This window comes from Eleutherodactylus coqui, chromosome 2 (genome assembly GCF_035609145.1).
Source record: "Eleutherodactylus coqui strain aEleCoq1 chromosome 2, aEleCoq1.hap1, whole genome shotgun sequence".
Classification (NCBI taxonomy): Eukaryota; Metazoa; Chordata; class Amphibia; order Anura; family Eleutherodactylidae; genus Eleutherodactylus; species Eleutherodactylus coqui.
Window position 1 is genome coordinate 224090039 of NC_089838.1, and position 24155 is coordinate 224114193.

A 24155-nucleotide genomic window follows, 5' to 3' on the forward strand; every position below is an offset into this window, starting at 1 on the left:
ACACTCTCCCAACTGTTTCCGCAGATGCTCAACTTCGGGAGATATGCTCCACTTCTGGTGGTCCTGTCCTCGGGTTAAGAGGTTATGGATTTGAGTTTACTCCTTAATATATTCAATACCAGGCAACAACATACGCAAAAACCCTTGGGAAGTGTTATTAAACAAATGAATATTAATGCCCCCCCCCCCCCCGAATCTAGAAAAATAATTTCTTTCCTTTTTCTGGACACAAAACAAGTTGATCGTTTGTGGCGCAAAGCTTCCTTGGACTTTACCGAGGTCAAGCGCAGGGTGGATTGGTATCTATGAAAAACTGACCTCTATTCTACCTGATAGACATGGAAAATTCTTGAAAATATGGACTCCTTGGCTAGAATATACTCTCCCCCCACAAAGTAATGGATCCCTAGCCTCCCTGTAAAGGAAGCAATATCATAAAATGCTCACTAAACTCCCAACCTACAGCCCGAAACTATCTTTTGCAGTGTCCACTCTATGAAAAAAGCTTCTCCTGTCTTAGAAGTTATCCTTACCCCCGTCCCCACCTACACCTATTCGGCCTTAACTCAAGTTAGGCCCTGGCCAGGCCGTTAGTATTCTGATTGTTTTTTATAGTAGTCCAACTTCAAGATTGGACCAGGACACTAAGGAGAAGAGTATTCTTAATTTGAATTTTAGCAATGTTTTCTTCTCTCTTTTCCCTCAATCTACATAATTGTGAACTACTTTTGTTGTGTATTAATGAGACTATGAAGTATTCTAGTCAAATGTTTATTGCATTACTGTAAAATAGCTGCATCTTAATAGTAAGGGTACAGCTGTGCTGGTGGAGAAGATGCCTTGAATGTTGGAGGAGTGTTTGAACTAGGGACTGGGAGGGGGGGCAACCAGAGAGATAAAGAGGGAAATGATGTAGACAGTGCCCTGGGACTAAGTAAAAGGAATGGAGATGGAGCGATAGGAGAGGTTAGTACAGTTAGAACTGACAGAATCGATAATAGGGATGCACTTAAAATGAAAAAAAAATAACTAAAACCTTCTAACATGTATGGTGACTAATAGAGATGAGCGAACGTACTCGTAATGAGTGCTTACGCACCCGAGTACCGCCATTTTCGAGTACTTCAGTACTCGCGCGTAAAGATTCGGGGGGCGCCGGGGGGCGGGGAGAGGAGCGGCGGTGCGGGGGGTAGCAGCGGGGAACAGGGGGGAGCCCTCTCTCTCTCCCTCTCCCCCCCACTCCCCGCCGCAACCCCCCGCGCCGCCACGGCGCCCCCCGAATTTTTTCGCCTGAGTACGGAAGTACTCGAAAATCGCGGTATTCGGGCGAAAAAGGGGCGGGGCCGAGCACGTTCGCTCATCTCTAGTGACTAATGCTAGATGTCTGACCAATAAAGTAGATAAACTGGAAGTAATAATGTCTGAGGAAAACCTGACATTATATATTTTTTAATGAAAACCATTTACAAAAAGTCTTAATTTTCAAAAACATTGATTAAAGAAAAAAAGGAGTGCAAAGATGTACTTAGCTTTAACCTCTTTTCCACCTTTGCGCTCCTGCTCTAAGTTCCATCTCACATGCCGAAAACCAGGAACCATAACTAAAGACTCTAACAATTGACACAAAGACCACTTTGGCCTTCGTTTCACAAGGTTTCAGTCCATGTCAGTCTTTTTAGAAGGATAGAAAAGCACAGCTTACGTCACTTTTCTATCCTGCTAAAAAGACGGACAGGGACAGAAACCTAGGAGACCACACTGGTCTTCGTTTCACAAATTAAAGGCTATGGTTACACCAAGGTTTCCATGAAACAGAAATATGAGACAGAGAGTCAGCCCAGAGGTAAAGATGCAATCTAAAAACACCCCTAAAGAGGTATTCCCATCTTGACAAATTAACCCCTATCCACAGTGCAGGGAATAACTTGCTGATTGGTGGGGATCTAATTGCTGGGAACCACCACCAATACAGAGATATCTTTTCTGGTGCGTCCCAAAATTTTGACAGCAGTGGCTGCACATACATGCCAACGCCCCATTCACTTCAATGGGTCCATTGGAGATTGATGATGGTTCAACTCAGCTCTCTCCAGCAGTTCCCATAGAAGTGAATGAAGCGGTGGCCACATCTGTAAAAATTTGGACACGCGCCAAGGGTGAAGTTTCTGAATCTATATATAAATTATAGAGATGGGAATACCCCTTTAATGTATAATACAATGAATGTATCCTGGTAGCTTTCTTATGTGTCTTCTAGTTTCACTCCACACTCCAAAAACATATGGAGAGGTTGATAGCTTGTCGTGAAGTTGGTCTTAGTGTGTATTCCATCATATGCATCAGTCACAATTTCCTATCTCAAGCACATTCAATCTCTTTATAGAACAGCAGGGTATACTGGCGCTATATAAGGCGGTAATAAATAAAATGAATAAAATAGCGTGCAATTTCAATTCTATGTGTTGAGCAAGGAAGTGAATAGAAATTACACAGTTCCATAGCAAAACTCGGAACGAGCTTTTCCCACTAGCTTGCTCATGTCGACAGTAAATTGGTCTGAAATTACACCACTGCCTCCATAGAGACAGCAGGCAACCAAATAATTGACTGCTTCCTTTTTTCTGGTGTTGGGGTGGGGCTGCCCTGGAGCTATGTAATAAAGCTTTATGCTGCTGTTTCTCCCTTCTGATTATGTTGTATATAACTCATAGAGGCTATGTATAATATGATCTAACAAATGGTTCACTACTATGTATTTCAAGGTACTCAGATATATTCTATATATTATTGTTGAGATCAGAGCTAACATTATACAACAGTTAAGGCCATATCTCATTATACAATATGTAGCATTAACCCCTGTGTTGTTCTGCATTCTGCCCTTTCTATACAAGTGCAGTTTTTTCTTTGTAACAGCTCCTTCATGCTGTATCAAAAACTACCTGTAGCCAGTACTGTCGCAGATGTATAGGAGATATTTAGCCTAACTAGACTCTTTTATGTTTGATGTTCAAGGCCAGTTACATATGCTACTTGCTGATAAGCCATAGCTAACTGGAGGGTAACTAGGAGAATTTATTCATGGCCTGCATTCTGTAGGAAATATAGCTTTTTATATTCATAATTTTGGACTGAAACAAAAAGCTTTTATAGTTTATATTAACAATAAGCCTGGCTGAATCGATAATGGAAGAATGAAGAACAAGTGGGTGACATTGAACTTCCAGTTTTCTGTATTCAGAACAGATATAATCCTATTAGCCTGCTCAGTGTTCAATGCATAGTTGCCATATGTCATTGATTCCTGTCAGATGTGTCTGTTTTTAACAGTTTTGCTAACAGGATTTCTTCAAACAGGGTCACCCAGGTACAGTAAAGTACAGGCTTTTTGTGGCGGAAGATGTAAGAAAAAACTTGTGCTGTAAGCAGAACAAAAGGTCATCTACACTATGATGTTGCAAGAATTTAAGGCTGAAAAGCAAATGCTGATGTTGTTCTCCACTCCCTTCATTTGTTGCTGGCTATAGAAAGGTATATGCTCTCAAGGTGAATTAAAAAATTGAACTTTAAATGCATTTCAAGTAGCTTACTGGCAGGTTTGCAACCTTTAAAGTGTACCTTACTTTTCATATGACTTTTACAGAATAAGTTGCCATTCTATACATCAGGAAAAACATTATTTCTGGTCATCATGACTTGTATTCTGCATTTTCACCAGTTTTCCTCTTTGTGGGCTGCATTGCTGATTTTCAGTTCTCTCTGAGCTGGTAGGAAGAGCCTGCTGTTATTCTGTCTTCTATAAACTGTACATGGAGAAAACTGCTCCTGAACTGTCTGTAGCACACAGAGAGAAATAACATCAGCTAGTGTGGAGAACACTGGAGCAGCATTGAGCGGTATAGATGTGATTTCAGTAGCTGTAATTCACTTACGGTCTTCTTACATGGGACAGCTCCTGACAGTCATCCCATCGATAACCGCTCCTGTGCTTTCACACAGGAGCAGGCATCACTCAGTGAATGGAAGCAGAGCGAGTCGGAGATCGCTCTAGCTGCCTGACTTCATTCACAGAAAACAGGCAGTCGTTCATAAATGAACCATGGCTTGTTTACACAGACCAATCATTGTTTGATTTTTATGCCTGCAGAAACTGAGCAATGAACAAATTATCATTTATCTTTTAGTCGCTGCTGGCATTTACACTGAACAATAATTGTTAAGATTCCTGCAATCCAGTAAGAATCCGAACGATTATCATTCAGTGGAAAAGGGCTCCTATAAATGCTTGCAGGCATGTCTGTGTGTGAGTCTCTGCCCCTCCAGCAGCTTACTCCTCCCACCTCTCTACAGTCTCCTATGGGCAGCATGAGTTATCACCCTTCTCCACTCCCAGTTCTTTTGTAGTGGCCCAGTACAACGGGGCCCCTCCTGAACAGTGTGTATGCTCAGTATTATGTTGTCAGTGTCTTTCATGTTGCAAGAATGGTGTGCATTGCATAGCTGCAGTACTGAATGAGTTAACTGTCTGGTATGTGAGATGACTGTCTGGGTTTTGTATCTTTTTGTTTTTCATGTGACCTTGTAAGATATATGTGTTGACAAGGTGTGTTCTGAGTCTGTTCGGGGTTCTGTTCTAGTCCTGTCAGAGAGAGGAGTGCAAGGCAGCTGTCTGTGAGTACCTTCAACCCACAGACACAGAATGGAGGAGGCTGAGAGGATGGCCTAGTGAATACTGGGGACTTCTACTCCCCAGAAGTTCGTAAGCATGTTTTCCGTCCATGAGTGTGAACCGGTCGAGACTGAGGGAGAGAAAAGTGTGGTACAGGGCTAGGACCTACAGATAACCGAGCCTGTGGTTTCTCCTGTCACCCTGTGAGTTCTCCCTGTCACATCACTTGTCAAGAAGCTACTGAAATTGTTTCTGTCCATGAAGTTAAGTACAACGACCAGTCGCCTGTCCGTTTCCAGAGGCTGTGTCTTAAACAGTACCCGTGTGTGTGTGGATTTACTCCGTCACCCAGGAATTTCCCCATGGAAGCTACACGGGAGAGGATTTATTCCATCATCCAGGAATCCCCTGCTGTAGAAGAAACGGTGGCGTCACGAGACAAAACAGGACCAAAGGTAATCCATTATTTGGGTTCCCCTTTATTAACTTGCCCTCGGCCCTTGGACGTGTCACCAGTTACCCTCCACGTGGGAGACGGTAGAGCCACTGTGACAAGACCCACATTCTACCCTGCTGCCTCCTAAGCCGTGGCCCGCTCCTCAGTCACTGCACTTTGTCTTGTTATCTGTCACTAAAGATGGGTATCACTGGACAACAGGCAGTGCACAGCACAAAAATGTCATTTTAGATAAAGTTATTTGTACTAGTAATCACATTGGCTATCACATAAGCACAAGTGAAAAGTTAAGGCCTCTATACACATTAGACTTTTGTTGTCTGAACCCGCCAATAATGGTGTGGCCAGTTGACTTTCTGATGTGTATGGGGATGATGCAACTTTTCCTCTACCTATGATATAAAAAAGAAGGTTTGGGGATGTTGAATTTCAGTGACTGATCCTTTTGCTCCTTAGGGGATAAACTAGTGCCAGGGCTGTCAGACTGTGGTTTAACTCCCTAAACACGAGTGTTCATCTAAACTGAATGTCCATGTATATAGTGGAGTCAGTGTAAACAGCTGTAGGATGAACAATGATTTGTCCAACATATGTTTTAAGGTGTTTAAGAGCCTTTAGTGACTATCTTAAAGGGTTGTCTGGTTATTATGTAAAATTTTAAAGATCTTGACATAGGTTAAAATTAGAAATCTAACAGTACTTACCTATCCTAAGCTTTGGTGATCCAGCACTGCAGCCCCAGGGTCCTCCTGATTTAATACACGTGCAACTGTCATTAAAACCTCACACAGTAATGGGACAACTCTTTTAAATAGTGACCAATGGGGCATGGCCTAGCGCATGGGGGGATAGGACGTGCTGCTCCTGTACTCCATCACCCTCAAGGCATTTAAGACCAAAAATCTGGCATCCAGTTAAAATTGCTTGCCCCAGCAGACACTATGGGGAAGAAGAAGCGAGACACCTTCAGCGGCAGGACAAGAGAGGAGGATTCTGGCTCTCTAGACCGTTACATCCCAGCTGGCAGTGACGGAGGTGGACAGCATGGCGGAGGCAAACTGACATTCCCCGCACTGCCAGCGGGGGATAAGAGAAGCAAGAAAGCGGTGCGGACAGAGGGGTCAGGAGTCATGAGAAGGGGAGCCCAGAGACCCCGGCACCTACCAGCGCTCGGTGGCCGATCACACATGGCGGAGGCACGATGGCGCCGGAGGACCGCGATGGACCGGACTGCCGACATGGGGATGCTAGCACCGCTGATTATAACAACTGAGTCCTGGCAGCAGTACAGGGAACAGCCTTCGGGAGACCTCGCAGCTCCATGTGACACTGCCTAGACCACCTCCAGAGCTGCAGAAGGTACAGGGAGGGGGAGACAGTATAACTTCTTGCTGCCTGAGGAGGTAGGGGGAGGGAAGATGGTGGTGTTGAGAGGGGGGATGAGGAAAAGGAGGCACAACAGTGGCCTAGACTATCAGCAGAGGCCACCTGTGAAATAGGAGAGGAAAGGGACCCCCACCCTTGCCTCAGAGGAATAGGGAGGCTGGAAGCCTTAGAGATCGTCTTACCTCTAACCAGAGGACAATGACCCACATGGCCCAGCACAACCAGGCCCCCATGGATAAAATATAGAGGGATAACATGGAGACTCATGAGACTAACTCCAGAGAGGATAGAGGGTGCACCAGACCCCGCTCCTATTGTTCTACTGCATCGTCCCTCCAGGGCCCACAGTGGGCGAACACTCATAAAGCAATTAGGACGCAGATCCAAATGGAGGAGTGAATAACCACAACTACTAATGAACCCGACGGGGAAAACTGGGACTGGAAGAAACACCTCAGAGCCATCCCCACTAAAAGAGATCTGGATAATCTTTTTGCTCACTTCGCTTCATCTCAGAAATCCGCACTGGAGTCCCTGCAGAAAGAAATCAAACATCTAGGACATCACCTAGTAGAGGCAGAGGAGAAGCAAGAGCTGGTGTTCCAACATATCAGCGACCACAGGGACCTTCTATGAGACCACGCCAACCAGATTGCAGAGCTCGCCACACACTTGGACGACATTGAATACCATCATAGGTGAAATAACTTGAGAATACGGGGCCTGAGTGAAGAGGGGGAGAGTAAACACCTGGAGGCATGGGCACAGACATGGTTTGGAGTACTCCTGAAGAGACCCTCAAATGTTCCAATCGAGATAGACAGGATCTACAGGTTCCAGAGTACTGCACTCTCTATTGTCAGCCCTGAAGAATCAGGGGATAACCTACCAATGGGGGCACCCATTCCAATTGGTAGCCAGAGGGGAAGACATGACGGTGATCTTCAGGTCCCAAGGCGACCCACCTAGGTTTCTTGTTGCTCTATGGCTGCCAATGGTTTCCCTCCCAGAGTGGCAGAAGCCAAGGGCTTCCCAAATTATTTTCAAAAATGCTGGCAAATAGATTGAATTTTCTGGTCCCCTGCCTTATACATGGGGACCAGGTAGGCTTTGTACCAGGCAGGGAGGCATGGGATAACACCCTTAAGACCCGATCCTGGATAGCAGGGGGAATGCAGAGAGAGCTCCCCTCTGTATGTTATCTATTGATGCAGAGAAAGCGTTCGACAGTATCAGCTGGAGATTCCTTCAGGAAACCCTCATGAAGATGGGTCTTGAGTCCATGGCTCTCTCCTGGATCATAACTCTGTATTACGGTCCCTCTGCATAGGTTAGGGTCAACGGAAGACTGTCCGTCCCCTTTAGGATCAAGAATGGCACGCAAAAGTGGTGCCCCTTGTCACCGACTTTGTATATCTTGGTGATGGAAGCCTTGGCCAATGCTATCAGAAATAACCCCTCAGGGGGTGCAGGTCAGCGCTGCATAGCACAAGTTCTCACTTTTCACAGATGATCTTTTGATCTATATTCCCCACCCTCTAGTAGGTCTACCCAATATCATGCGAGAGTTCACCTTGTTTGGATAGCTCAGCATCTCACCGGGTATCCTAAGGGCGAAACACGTATCAGGGTGCTGGTGTTAAAGTGGGCTCTATACACTATGTTACTGTATTGTATATGATAAGATGCAGTTATTATTAGTATGCTTGATGTGACATTTTATATGATAGTATTATTGTTGATAATATAGACTGCGGAGCATAATACTCAAATTTATATGGAAAGGGGGATCGAAGAGGCTTAGTTTTAAGAGTGTGACCAAACAGAATGAAAAATGGGGAGTCGGCCTCCCCGACCTCCGATTATACCATAAGGCTCCAGTGGGAACGTGCATATTCGACCTGTTACACCATGGGACCGACAAACTAGAGGTGTCAATAGAAAGAGAGAGCAACCCCTTCAAGATACATGGGGCCTTTTAGATCCCAGGGAGGGTCAACTGGGAAAAGACAGGGACCTCGGTAATGATGGTTACTTTGGGGGGGGTGCAGAATGGTGGTCCTGGGACCCCTCACTCCTATAGGTGGGAACACACAGCTGCCATCTACATTAGGTCTATGTGGTCTGAGGTTTCTGACAGAGGAAAAGGAAGCCAGGGTGGCGTAGGTGATGATCTTGGAGGGTCTGCGACTTCTGACAGACTTATGTGGAACAGGGGAGATGCCCCCAGTCTCTTGGATGCATTACGTTCAGATATGCAGTTATCTGGGTAAAATAAAACCTGAATAGGGCTGGAACCTGGGGTGTACCCCCTTCAAGAGGTTGTGCCTTGCCACTGAGACATACGATCTCAATACTTTATAACCAATTACGAGAGGAGCGCCTCGATAGTCACCTTCTGAGATGGATAGGGGCATGGGAGGCGGCTTTAGGGAGGTCCTTTCCCAGGGAGCTCTGGGACAGGGCCTTCCAGTTAATGCACAAAATGTCCATTTCTAGCAAGCTCTAGGAGCTAAATTTCAAAATCATCATGACCCCGAAAAGGCTGCATAGACTTTTCCCTTCAACCTCAGATGTCTGCTGATGGGACTGTCTCATGGTGTCACCCTTATGGAGGGATGTGACGCGTCTCTATAGGAGGGTGAGCAGAAAATTGGTGGCCCTGACACCAGAATTGGCGTTGCTGTCCATTTCTCCCGACACTGCCCCATCACTCAAATCGGGTTTATTGAGATTTTTCATCAGGGCCATGAGACAGGTAAAACCTAGGTTTTGGAAACAGGCTATAGAAGTACCCAGGCTTGCGTGGGTGGTGACGATAGATGAGATTAAACACCTAAAAGGGCTCAGACTCAAGGGTTCTGAGGTGGGTGTGGAGGGCTTCCGACGTACGTGGGTGATGTGGACAGATATCCAGAGCACCTCTACCTTCACCAGATGGCTACAGGATAGTACCTGTGAGTAATGAGATCAAGTACCACACAGAGATGGATACTCAGGGGTTCATACCTGGATCTCTTCCCCCCTTCCCTCTTGTGTCTCCCTATGTATGTGGTGTGTGTGTCATAGGTGATTATGGCAGTGGTATGTTATATTACATTTTATATTTTCAGCTAGGGAGTCGAGCTTATATTATTACTCAGCAAAAGTTAGTTAGTAATGTGTTGCCATTGAAATATGACATTAATGTGGTTAAGAGATTGTAAACTGTATACGATGTTTACAGTTGGTAAAGTCAATAAAAATTTATTGAACATAAATAGTGACTGACTTTAGTAGAGTAAGGTTAGGTTTATATCTGGTGATAAACATTTGGCAGATTTTGTCTGGAAAAACTTGAAATGTATACATTTAAAGTGTCCATAAGCTTCATTAGCCAAACATATGCAAAAAGACTGACCCTTGCCTAGACATAAAAAGGTTTGGCACTGTCTTAGACAGTGGAACAAAATGTTATTGCTTTCAATAAGGGGAGCAAAATAATCTTGTAGTTATGATACCTTTTAAGGGCTAACAAACCTTTGAAGCTTGCTGCAACATTCTTTCTTTTTGGTAGCCCTTAAAAGGTATCATATCAACAAGATTTGTTTCTCTTAAGGCCCATTTACACGGAGCGATGATTGCTTAAAAATCGCTAAAAAGCAATCATTTGAGCGATCATCGTTGCGTCTAAACGCACGGCCATCGTGCACTTTTTGTGCACTGTTAGCTGATCGTTAAATTCAGGCCAACCTAAAAATCATCGTTCGGCCTTATTATGAGTTCTCCACGGGTAGTGCTGATAGCATTGTTTCCCGTTGAGAATAAAGGAACTGAAAGCAGATAAGAGCCCTCGGGCTATTAACTGCATTCAGCAAAGGCTTTATTTGCACACTAAATAGCTATTAAGTAGCTGAGTAGCTACTTAATAGTTTATGCAAAATGATCGCTCAAAGCTGTCACTCAAACTATTGCTTGATCGATCTTTGAGCGATCATCGCTCTGTGTAAATGGGCCTTTATTGAAGCCAAAAACCTTTGCCTATTGTATTGAAAAGTGAAAATGGGTATGCATTTCAATACAACTGCAAGCAAAGCCCCTCCCTAACCAAAACATACATTTTTAATGGAATTCCTGAATTTTACGAAAAATTATTCTGATCTGCATTTTTTTTAATTTGTAACAGCAGGGTTTATGTGTATGTGAATAAAATATGAGTATTCCGAAATATTTCACTGCACAAAAAAATCGCCTATAGGCTAAGATATTGTAATTTCACATAGCAACCCGGAAATTCTGCCAATAAGAAAAGTTTCCAGCAAAACAAATTCCAATTTTACAAGGCAGCTCATTAAATAAAATGTTTCCAAATAACGACATTGTTCGGAGGAACGGTCCAAGGTCTATCAATTTATTATAAGTATGCCAGGAATGTTATCTCTTTTATAAATGGACTTACTCCACTGCTCCACAAGGCTGAATCTCAGTGTGCCGATAATTGTCTATGCACCTAATGAAAAGTATATTCTTTTTTTTACTAATTTCACACATTTTTTTTTCATAATTCTTATCACTCTGTTACTTCAACTAAAATTATTTCTGTAAATTCAAGGCTAGAGAATGGATTAGAAAGACAGCATGCTTTGTCTTCTATTTTGGCCATTCTGAATAACACGCCATTCATTTTTGAGCAGCAATTACTTATATGTGTATTACTTATATGAATCATTGTGATTGATGACCAAGAAACCACATTCCTGGGACTCCTGCTAACCTCATCTAGATTTAAAACCAATTTTGTGTGTGAAAAAATGAAATACATTGGTTAACTTGGCTTTTTCAACGCCAAAGGGTCAAGAAAATACACTCAGATCATAAAGTAATACACGGTGGGACCATCACAAATAACTATTACAGTGTTACATTTTCTCAATCTAGAATACACTCAAGTGTAATTCTCTCCATTCCTTTAACAGACAGAATTACATTGTACAATGGGTCTCCGAAGTCTTTTTTTTAATGCGCTAGAAAAATAAAAAGGAAATTGAACGTAATTTGTATTGTCACTGCCAAATCTTTGCAGACAAGAAGTCCAAAGAGAGATAGATGTCTCGGTAGAAGAAGAAGAAGCTAAGAGCTTGTGCCATTTAGCTAGCAGCTGTTCTTGCCCTAAGCTTTGCCTTCAAAGTATACCAAATCCAGATAACAAGATCACACTTCTAATCACTTCCGCATTTTGCAGGGATGTGACAGACAGAGATGTGAAAAGTGGAAAGAATGTATTGTGTATGGCAACAGATGTAAGGTGGGGCTCTTGGGAATTAGGAACCTGAATATGCTGAGTACATGCAAATGGAGATCACACATGTTACATTAGATGGCAGATGGTGAAGACGTAGTGACAACTTATCAGTCACGGATTACATATGAACAAACAGCAGAAAACAAACTGCAGAAGAGAGTAGCACAAAGGAATCGCTGTAAATGTTCTGAGCTTGTTTGTCAACGCATTTCATAGCTTCCTAGTAGCTGTGATTGAGGATGCTTTGTAATGGCGGGATCAGACATGTTTATGACGTTTACTATGCTGGTGAAGAATCAGTAACTTTTGTACATATGAGAATTTTACAGATTAGACCTTCTCTATTTTTAAGTACATAAAGCTGTCAATAGATGGCACTATTCTGTTGATAGCAATAAATGACCTGATATTTTTGGGGATAATTTCTTCTTTATCTACTGTTCCAAAAACCAAGCAATTTTAAGAATCTACAGTTTGGGCACTTAAATACATGAGCGTGTTTTAGTCTCGTTATGTGGCCATGAAAATCACAGCCGCATAATTGGATGAAACCATTGACTTCAATGGTTTTGTTTCCACTATCAGGATTCTCATGTGCTAATACTACGTGCAAAAAAGATAGGGCAGGACCTAGCTTCCCACTTTTTTTTCAAACTCGTGTGCAGTAGCGCAGAGTTTGAATAGTCATTCGCTAGTATGTTCCGTAGCAGCAAGCGTATTAGCGCATGCGCCCATGTGTTTTTGGAGAAGAAGACTGCACTGCCTTGTAATGGTAGAGCAAGTCCCATTGGAAGACAGTGAATATGTTCCTGGAAAGAACTGTAAAGAGTGCTATCACAGTGATCTGTGGGGATAGTGGCAAACTCAAATATACTCCAAAGAAGACAAACCCTACAACACATTAAAAATGGCACAAGGCTTCTTTATTTTAAAATCACGGTCACCGGATGCAAATGAAGATATAGCCTATGGCTATTCTGCGTGTATTCATGCTATCTCAAGGCACTTTGATGAGTGCTGTGGAGTTTGTTTCCCTTGGAGCAATTTTAATGATGCAAACAATTTTGTACTGAAATTCCATAATCAGTGTGCTCTAAGTGCTTACAAAGCACATCATTTAGAACTTTTCAGTAAGGTAGATGACACTATTACATGATTACAATCAGAGGATTTCAATCAAACATTAAAAATGTCCTTCTACTAGTACATCGGAAGTTCTTTAATCATTCTTTTTTGGTGCTCATAAATAGCAGGTTTTTTGTTCTGCATTGTTCTATTTTGCAATCTCATTTGCAAAAGTGATGGCCGCATCCTCTGCCATAGTAGGTGTCTCTATTGAATTGGTTTCTCTGCAATTGATTGCAGGGACTAATAATAATAATCTTTATTTATATAGCGCCAACATATTTCATAGCGCTTACAGGACAGAAGGAACAAAAACAAAACCACGGTTACATGAAGAAATCAATTGATGGAAACAGAAGGGGTGAGGGCCCTGCTCCAACAAGTTTACATACTACAGATAATGGGGTGATACAGAAGGTAAAGGGCTGGAGATGTGCACGGTATGGCGGGGTGGAGAGTGAGGGATTCTATACACACACGCAATGGTCAGGCCGTGTAGTGGCTGAATCGGTATGACTGCAGGGGGCGGTTAATTACGGCTAGCAGGGATCACAGTCAGCAGGACAGGGAGCATGTTATCAGGCGGAGTACAGAGGGGTTTGGTTTAGGGGATACAGTATGCCTCCCTGAAGAGCTGCGTTTTTAGAGCACGCCTGAAGTTTTGCGTGTCGGGTATTGCCCAGAAAGTTTTGGGTAGCGCATTCCAGAGGACTGGTGCTGCTCTGCAGAAGTCTTGATGGCAGTAATGAGAGGTTCGAGTTAAAGGGGCGCTTAATCTGCTTTCGTTGCAGAGCAGAGGGAGCAGATTGGGTGGTGAATTGAGATGAGGGAAGCAATGTAGGGTGGTGCGGTGCTGTGGAGAGCTTTATGGATAAAGGGAGTGAGTTTAAATTGTATTCTGTATTTGACAGGCAGCCAGTGCAGTGACTGGCACAGGGAAAGGCGTCTGTATAGCGTCTGAACAGGAAAATGAGCCTGGCTGCCGCATTCAGGATGGATTGGAGGGGGGAGAGTCTGGCGCAGGGAAGGCCATTTAGCAGTGAGTTGCAGTAATTGAGCCAAGAGTGGATGAGGGCTTTTTTAGTGTGTGTACGGTGAGAAAAAGTTGGATTCTTGCGATGTTCCTGAGGTGCAGGTGACATGTTTCGGCAAGAGATTGGATGTGGGGGGTAAAGGAGAGATCAGAGTCTAATATAACCCCAAGACAGCGGGCGTGCTGTCTGAGAGTTATGGTAGCGCCACACACTGAGATGGAGATGTCAGGATGAGGTCGATTAGCAGAGGGCGGAAACACCAGTAGGTCCGTTTTTGAGAGGTTCAGTTTTTTTGCGTGCACAAAAAAAGAACGCAGCATGCATGATCTTGGCATGTATATGATTTTTCGGCATGCAGTAGTATGCAATGCATTGTGTAAAGCTGCATGCTCTCCATGTAGGGAATACTCGTGGTAAATGCTCATGTGAGAAAGCCCTCATTTTTTTCAGTGACACAGTTAGGGGTGTTGATTGCGGCAAAGATGGTCTATTTAAAAAAAAATAAATATATATATATATTGACCTCTGTACCAGTTTTAGACATTGTGTCCTGACTAGTCTTTGGATTCTCTACCATACTGCATACTGATTCCACTTCACGCTTCTGTTTGATCACCATTACTCTTCAGCTGACCTGTGTGACTATACTCTGGTATACCCTGCTCCTCATACTACATACTTTAAAGGTATATATGTTGTTGTTGTCATTATCGACTGTACCTTCATTTCATGCCTTGCCTATTCATCTGTTTTGAGTGGAGATTCACTTTAACACTTATAGTAGATAACTGCACTGTAACTAGTCAATTCCGCGTCTATATATCCTTTGTATGACCAAGATAGTTTTTTACAATGACATTTTCCATTCAATGGCAGCAATGAGATATCTGCAAAATGCAAGAAGAATTGGTAGAGAAAACACAGCATGTTAGGAAATTGAATCCATTTTTAATATGTTGTTGTTGTTAGTTGTTCTCGACCCTCGGCGATCCTAAAGGCAAACTCCCTTCATGTTTTTCAGTTCTTTTAGTAGTGTGATATCCGTGCCAGTATCAGCTCTGACAGTATCAGCCATTGTGTTCTTTGGCGGCCAGGTCTTCTTTTGCCACTGATCTGTCCAAGTATTATAGATTTTTCTAGCGACTCTGCTCGCATTACATGGCCAAGATACATGAGTCTGAATCGGGTCATCTTGCCCTACAGTGATATATCAGGTCTTATATGATTCAGGACTTCTCTGTTTGTTACACCACAGCTCAAACGCATCAATCCTCCTATCAGCTTTGCAGTCCAGCTTTCACATCCATACATGGCTATGGGGAATACGATGGTTTGCTCTATCCTGAGTTTAGTTGCCGATATCCGTACTTTTCCAGATTTTGTCCATGTTTAGCATTGTGCTTCGCCCCAATGCTATCCTACCTTTTATCTTTGGCATAGATTCTACAGCCTAGTCAATTTTCGAACCAAGGTGGATGAAGTCTCGCATGAATTCTATGACCTCATTGTTGATTTTAATTTAAATTTGGCCATTTTTTGCAGTTGATTATTCATCACTTTAATCTTTAATTGCTAAAAAATTATGTTCCGCAGCAGCTGTGCATTACAAAATTACCAAAGGATAAGACTGCACTTGTGCATATACATTATTGTGGAATGAGGTTCTGGACCTGGGCCCTAACGATGGAACATGATGGATTTGTGGCTACAACTGTGTGTTAAACACAACAGCTACAAATCAGTTTAATCCTCATTAAATACACTGCAGGATGTAATACGCTACAGAAGAATGACAAATATTTTAACTAGAAAAGTGACAGAACACATTTTTTACTATATTATTTTCTCTCTAGAAACAGAAAAATGCAGATGCTTGGGGCATAGGGTGACATGCATAGTCATATCATTAAAACATTAGTCATTACTGAGTCACAGCGAGCAAAATGAAAAATAAACAAGTAGTAATGATAAAGCTTTTAAAGATATTGCACTTATTTAAAGCTGAACTAAGTTGTATACAGTATACATATAAACACACTCTATGTGTACATGCACATTATATACAAACCAGTAACCATACACTATGAAAGAATTGATATGACGTGGATTTATAGTCATAAATATGGATATTTTTACTGTATTTACTATAATTTTGACTACATCTTGGTGAAATGCTTCTTCCATTATAAAAGGTCCTAAATAGAGATGAGCAAACCTACTCGGCCACGCCCCTTTTTTGCCCGAGCGCTGCGATTTTCGAGTACTTCCGTACTCGGGTGAAAAGATTCTGGGGCGCCGTGGGTGAGTGGGGGGTTGCACCGGGGAGTTGGGGGGGGAGAGGGAGAGGGCTCCCCCCTGTTCCCCGCTGCTACCCCCCGCTCCGCCACGCCTCCCCCTGCCCCCTGGCGCCTCCCAAATCTTTTCACCCGAGTACGGAAGTACTCGAAAATCGCGGTGCTCGATCGAGTAATTACTCGAAACGAGTATATTCGCTCATCTCTAGTCCTAAATCAAACTATTTTTGAAGTTAATCATGATTGAAATGTATATATTTCCACAGTATTAAATTAACCTGTTCATTCTAAAGGGCTCAGTTAGATGAGCGTTGTTTTTTGTGCACCTATGTGTGCAAAAAAAACCCTGCTCCACGCATGTTAAAAATGTGCATGACCGAAGGCCAGTGCCTATTGCTTACAGGCAACCCACGCAGTGCTTTTCGGGGAAGGACTTGAAATATAAGCCCTTCCCTGAAAATCTTCCCTAGCTCATGTAAAAAAATTAAAAATATATATACATTAACTTCCGCCGCTGTCAGAGCTCTGGCATGTCTTCTCTCTTCCATGCTGGGACTGCTCTGAAGCACTTTCTGATGGCCGAGGATTTAAAAAGTGCTGGTCTGATTGGCTGAGCACTCAATGAATGGCTGAGCGCTGCCTCTGATTGACTGAGTGCTGTGACCAATCACAGGTAGCGCTCAACTGCGATTCAATGGATAGCTGTGTGCTGCCTGTGATTGGCTGAATACTCAACCAATCAGACCAGCACTTTTAATTACATTGAGTTCACAGCAAAAATCACTGCGGGGGTTGCATGCATCCCATTGCGTTCCAAGGGGCAGCTGCAGCGCCGGCCCCATTGAAAGCAGTGGTAGAAGATTGCGATCCTCTGCCACAGCTGTGACAGGGGAGTCTTTCATCCCCGCAGGGAGTCCTCTTGTCACTGAACACTGTGACAGTGCTGTCACAATGTTCAGTGATGAGGGGGCTCCCCACGGGGATATTTTATATGCAGCACAGACCTTGCCGCTGCACGAATGTCCTATCTTTTGCAGGTGCGAGTATTTTGCAAATGTAAAAGACAGACATCTGAACACGTCATAGGAAATTAATGGTTCTATCAGACGCACTTTTTTTGCACTCATTGGTGCGCGCCAAAAAACACTTGTCTGACTTCGCACTAAAGAGGAGTGAGATTAACCAATGCATGACTGATATGAATTTTTTATGTAGACGCCAGAAAAAATAGCTCGAGAATAGTGCAGATATAAAATGATGGCTAGAGGTCATTTCTGTATGTTCGTGGTAATGAGCATTTTATGTAGTATAAACATATTAAAAAATAAGTATATATATGATGCACACAAAACATGCATTTGTGTCATGAGGGATGTCTGTGTCTATAGAGGGGTTTTCCAACTTAACTTTTTTCGTGGTGCTCGTCTCGAGTAACGAGCATCTCGAGCACCCTAATACTTGAACGAGCATCAAGCTCGGACGAGTATGCTCGCTCATCTCTAATGGTAAGGCTACAGAGTTTCCCTACTTTAATACAAAGCACTGTTTCTCTGTTCCCCTCTCTCTTCCAACACTACTAGGTGGTAAATATGGATGCAGTTCCTATGTAGATAAATAGGAGCTCCATACAGCTATATACAGATTGTCCTCCTAGCGGTGTCCAGTACCCCCAGAAAAGAGCACTATAGCCTTATGTATTAAGAGAACAAGGACTGATAGGATGCTGACTGGCAGTGCAGGAGCAATAGGAATTATTATGTTGAAAAGTTTGTGTAATTCTAAAAAACTGAAAATGTTACACATTGCCTTTAATTTCTCATAGCAGTGTACACGACATTATAAACATGACTCTAATGGTTAGTGATGTGATGATGAGAATTTCAATAAAGAATTCCAAAAAATAAATTGGAAAAAAAGGGCTATTGGAGCACGGAACCCATTCTGCACAGAAACAAAATGAATGTGTATTATAATGATACTACAAAATCAAGAAATTATAGACCTATTCTGGAAATAACTACTCTGGTAATGGCAGTGTCAGGTGAAGGGTGTTTGCTTAACCCCTTAATGACCGCCCATACATATTTTTATGGCAATCATCAATGGTGTTTATTCCGCAATGCCTTATAAACAGGACACTACAGAATAGTGACTGCCAAATGATACTGCTACTGGGTTTGCTCTATACCCAGAATAGCCCCTGATTAAGACAACTGTTAGGAAACAGTAAAAATAAAAAATAAAAATAATTTAAATAATAATTAGGAAAGCAATAATTACGTCTGGCTAATGTATCTAAAGCTCTATTCCCTATGCAATTACAATAACTAGGCCATGTTATATCACATAATAAATGTTAGATGCTAGCAGACACACATATTATTTCTATTTTAAGGTTCCTCTATGTGATAAAAAATAGTTTAAGCTCGGAAATTTCATTGTTTTCAGCCTGCCACAACTAAAAGCCCAATAATTATGAAAAATATTATGTATATAAAAATGCTGGAAAAAGCAAAGCCCTCTTTGCCACCGAAAAATGATGCGAACATATTTATAGCTGTTTAACAAGCACAAGTAGAAAATATATATAAATATCCTGGTCATTTAAACCCCAGACGCATGTGGTATTAAGTGACCAGCTCAAACGTGTTGTCTTAGGCCTTATTCACACGAGCGTGTGTTTTAGGCGCGCATAATACACGCTTCTAAAAGAACCAATGGGTTCCTATAGAAGCATTCATGTGCGCGGAATTTTAAGCGCAAAACAGTGCGCACCTAAAAAAGATAGTTTCCATTGACTCATATGGGAGCAGGAGTTAATGAAAACTCCAGCGCAGGGAGCAGATTCCGTGCTGCTTACAGCAGGACATTTAAAAGGTGCTTCTGGCCAGAAGCATCTTTTAAATGCCCCGTTGTTAACTCCTTTATCCCCATGGGAATGAAGGGACTCCCCGAGGGTTCTGTTAATCCCTGCTGGGAGTCCCCTCATCACTGAACACTGTGACAGCACTGTCACAGTGTTCAGTGATAAGGGGTCTGCAGGGAGGACGAAAGAATGCCCTGGCACAGCTGTCACAGCTGTGGCAGAGGAGTGCGATGTTATCCCATTGCTTTCAATGTGGCCGGCGCTATTGCAACAGCTGCAGCAGGGGATTCCTTGGATGTGAAACCCCTGGATAAGGTCACATCCAGGGGCTTCACTTTGTTATCAGTGGGGCCGGCGGCAGCAGTGCCGACCCAATTGAAAACATAGGAAGAAGATGCACTCATCTGCCACAGCTGTACCAGCTGTGGCAGAAGAGCGCGATGCTATCCCATTGCTTTCAATGGGGCTGGTACTGCTGCCCCCCAATTGAAAGCAATGGGATGAAGGCAACTCCCACAGGGATTTTCAGGGAAGGGCTTATAATATAAGCCCTTCCCTGAAAATAAGCCCTAGTTGTAGAAAAAAAAGTGAACTCACCTAGAAGCGCTGTCCGGCTCTTCTCTTCATCCTCGTCAATCTTCATCTGTATTCTGGTGGCCGGGGTTTGAAAAATCGCTGGCTCTGATTGGATGGTCGCTGTGGCCAATCAGAGGCAGCACTCAACCATTCATTGAATAACAGCTGAGCGTTGCCTGTGATTGGTCACAGCCCTCAGCCAATAAGAGCCAGTGCTTTCAGGAGGCAGAGATTTTTCAATCGCCAGCCACCAGAGAGACACAGGAGACTGCGGAGCCCAGGAAGAAAAGCTGGACAGTGCTTCTAGGTGAGTTTCCTTTTTTTCTACAGCTAGGAATGATTTTTGGGGTATGTCTTATATTTCAAGCCCCACCCCGAAAATCATCACTGCAGGGGTTATCTTCATCCCATTTCATTGAAAGCAATGGCATAGTATCTATCACACCTGTGGCAGGGGATTCTTTCATCCCCGCGGGGAGTCTCATCATCACTGAACACTGTGACAGTGCTGTCACAGTGTTCAGTGATGAGAGGACCTGCGTGGAGCAGCTGCTGCAGTGAACAGGGCAAAGTTTCATGCGCAAACTTTGCCCGTTCACAGGTTTTCTGCATAAGCGAGGAGTGCACATAGCTGCGCAAAAAAACACGCTACTCTGTATGAGGCCTTAAAGAGGTGATCTGGGGGAAACTTTTTGTGTGCTGTAGTAACATAAAAGGAGACATACTCCCCCTCCCTTGCTCCCCTGCAGCTTTAGTTTTGTATGGGCCTGGGCCTGGCTTGTCTTCACTTCCAGGTACAGGGAGTTGGCAATAACATCTATGACACCAAGGCCATGTGACTGCTATAGCCATTCACCAGCTCCCTTCAGCCAGTGATAAGCTGCAGCAGTCACATGACATGGAGTTGTGATCTCTTCACTCTGCACTGATTACTGTCCATAAGGCCTCTGAAAACCTGGCTAATGAGCTGATATCACTGAGAAAAGTTTTCACTGGCATCACTTTTTCCCTACTAGTCAAATTAACTATTACCTAGCACCTATTCAAATTAATGAGTGAGTGTAATACATGGCAGGTTTCTCTTCTGTTGCTGATACAATATAATGATAATTGGCTGATGTAACTGCACAAGTAACCATAGCTATGCATGCAATTATTTTGCAATAATAAATTGTAATGCCTGAACATTCGTGGAGATTTCCATTTCTCATTTTGACACTACAGAGTCTTTTCTTATCTCGCCTGGAAGCTCTGTACTAGGTCTGACCTGACATAGCTTGATCCCACTTTTGTAAGATAAAAGTCTGTTTCAAGGCCTTAGTAAGATTATTTCACAGCACCATACCAATATAACCAACTTTTTGGAGACTGTTATTCTTGCTATCAAAAACAAAGACTGAAGAACTTGTTGAAAACCCTCATATGCAAGTGAGGACAGATCCTCCTAACACAAGTTTAATAGTTGAGACACATTGATGCTCCTATGTGTTTGCAAACATAAGTTTTCCTTCCATATGACAATAGCTTCTCTCTAGTAACACAGCATACAGTTTTCACAAAGTGTGTTCTCTTTTAGGCCCGGTTCACATGACTCTGCATTATTTTGAGATTCACATGAGTTTTTTGCACAGATTCTGTGTCATTTTAGTATGACGTTTAGTTCAACATGAATCTAGTGGGAAGTGAGTTCAATTCAATGGACAGGGAAATTCGCAATGTGAAAAAAAAGGAATTGATATGTCAACTCTTGACATGGTTTCTGCATGAAAACTCATGTCAGAAGGCTGCATGTGGATTTTCCTCATTTAATGTGGATAAATCTATATGTGGATCGCAGCATTTTAAGAAATGAATAGGCGGTAGAAATCCAAAGCTCTTCTGATGGAAGAATCTACCACATGAACATGCCACAACATATCTGGAATGATGCAGGATCAAAACTGTGACAGAGCTTCCAAATTTATTGGACTATACAGTGCCTAAAAAACAATGATGGATAAGAATGCCATCAGTCGAGGGAGAAGCTAAGAGAAAAGCCAAAGAAAATGTTTATTCCTTTCATAGAAAATAACTTACCCAAATTAAATTAGTATTAAGGAGAAAAATGAGCTCCAGAAGAATTTAATACTGCATCAGTGCGAAATAATCTAGAGGTGAGATTACCTGTAGAATATGGACTGCTACTTAAATATTGTTGTAGTGGATTTTTTTCAGTATTTCCATCAGAAGGACCTAGAAAAATAGATAATAAGATACATAAGAATAACATTTCTGAAAAACAACAAGCTATCATTTACAATTTAACAAACATAAAATGCAAAAAAACAGAACATAAAAAACTTACTAGTAGTTATTTCTACAGTATCCAAAAATAGGAACTACTATACAGACACGATGAAAACTTATATTAAGCATATGTCAAATTATAACAATTTACTGATAGAACCTCATTCACTGAGATAGGGGCATATAATTTTCTAGTAACAATTCAAAGCATGACTTTGCAATAGATGATTATTGTTAGCACCATTGATTATATACACATGTAAATACACTCCACTAATGTAGATCACATAAATAATTTCTGTGAAAAAGAGTTTTTATTCTCAATCACATTACAATGGTGAGCACACCTAGCTGGAGGACTTGATTCAGACTCATAGAGCTACTTCTCAATGCCTTTTACTTTTTTACATTTGCACTATGATTAAGGGATAATCCGCCTAAAACAAAGAACCAGAGGTGTAACTTGAAGCTCCTGGGCCCCAATGCAAAACCTGTAACAGGGACCCAACTATAATGCTTTCTTCATAGTACTGGGCTCCCTATATGGAGAAGAGAGGCCTTATGGGCCCCCTAAGGGTCCTGGGCCCGGGTGCAACTACATGCTCTGCATCCCCTATAGTTATGCCCCGCTTAGAATAAAATGTCTATCAGATCTGATTGGAGAATCAACAGTGAATGTAAGCATGCTTGGGATAAATATATATCTGTTCTAAGAGGAAAATGTAATGCAAGTATTGCCAGCTATCCTGTATTATAGAAACAATGTGGCAGCCTCATTTCAAAATGAAAGGCAGACAAAAATTATAAAAATTGCCCACGGCATCATATCGGCCCATGTAATGTTACATAAGGCCTCTCTACTGTATCTTTTGTGCTATGAGACATTGTATGTTAATTGAGGCCTCTTATACTTTTAACGTACAATGTTTTGTTTTTCTTCAGATGAGTGATCTAAAAAACGCTTCAGGTAATATGCATAACTTGTTCTGCTCCAGGCATTTGACTTTTAGGTAAATTATTCCCTAAACATAGTGATGTTTCCATTTATTGTTGCATTCTAAAATGTACATCAAGAACTTCCAGGATATCCATTCATCTAGAGAATATGCCGTTGTAACATTTAAGGTTACTGTATATTCAGACATTCCGCTTCTAGAATCAGAACAGCAGGTACATTTTGCTGTCACTGGTTGAAGGTAGAACCATGAATAATTTGGAAATCGTGCCAGCAAACCCCAAAGGCAAACACTTTGCAATCTTAGAAGAACATCAGTGCATATTATGCCTGACATTTAGGAAGGTGAATATTTGTACTTTTAGAAGATTTCTGATTTAACCATTTCCCATCTGGCTAAACAATGATATAAAAATGTAGTTAGATAGATTTGAGATTACCGCTTAAAATTTCAGTAGAAAACGTCTTCTAGTTGGAAGGTCTTCTTAAAGAAGGATGTCAGTATACAAATGGAAATTAACCCAGAAAAATGTTGTTCTAGATCAAATGTGATCTTTTCAAAGTATGTATGTTTAAATATGGATACCGCGCTCCTTAGGACATACACACCCCGGTCAGTAATTATTTTCTTCCACTCCGTTTATTGTACAACGCATTTCATCTTTACAAGACTTCCTCAAGTACACACTAATCACACGTATAACACATCTATATATACATACAATATGTAAAATAACCGATTATTACCTTTGCTGATTCGCTAGTCTCGTGGTTCCCATCCTCCTCCGGCGTCCAGCGGCGTCTCGCCCTGCACTGAGCGTCCCTGGTGACGCGGGAGCACGTGACTCTGACGTCGCTGTGTTGGGCGCCACCCCTTGTGTGGGGAGGAGTACAGACGGGCCAAACCACGGCATCTGTTTGGGGAAGGTTCCCATGGTTACGCATATGTAAACGGTGTTTCTAGCCCACACCATATACTGTTGTTATATGCTATTGCTATGCATGTTTTTACTCCCCCGTTTTTGTTATATTCAGAATCTATCTATTTGAATTGATATACTTATACAAATGTAATATCTATAAAATTTGCATAAAAATCTAAATATTTAAAATTATTAAATCTTATCTTAAATAAATTTTATATTCCCTATTAATACATATATAAATGAGAAAATAAATTAAATCCAATATAAATACATATACTAAAAACAAAAATATATATATTA

General features: G+C 42.1%; 1 protein-coding gene across 1 annotated transcript in view; it reads right to left on the reverse strand.

The window, feature by feature from the left end:
* The window catches only part of LIPC (lipase C, hepatic type), a 234169-nt gene that overhangs the window by 86800 nt on the left and 123214 nt on the right, over window positions 1–24155 (reverse strand). The window contains exon 3 of the mRNA XM_066589963.1: window positions 21852–21920. Coding sequence (XP_066446060.1) covers window positions 21852–21920 — 69 coding nt within the window. The remainder of the gene's footprint in view (window positions 1–21851; window positions 21921–24155) is intronic.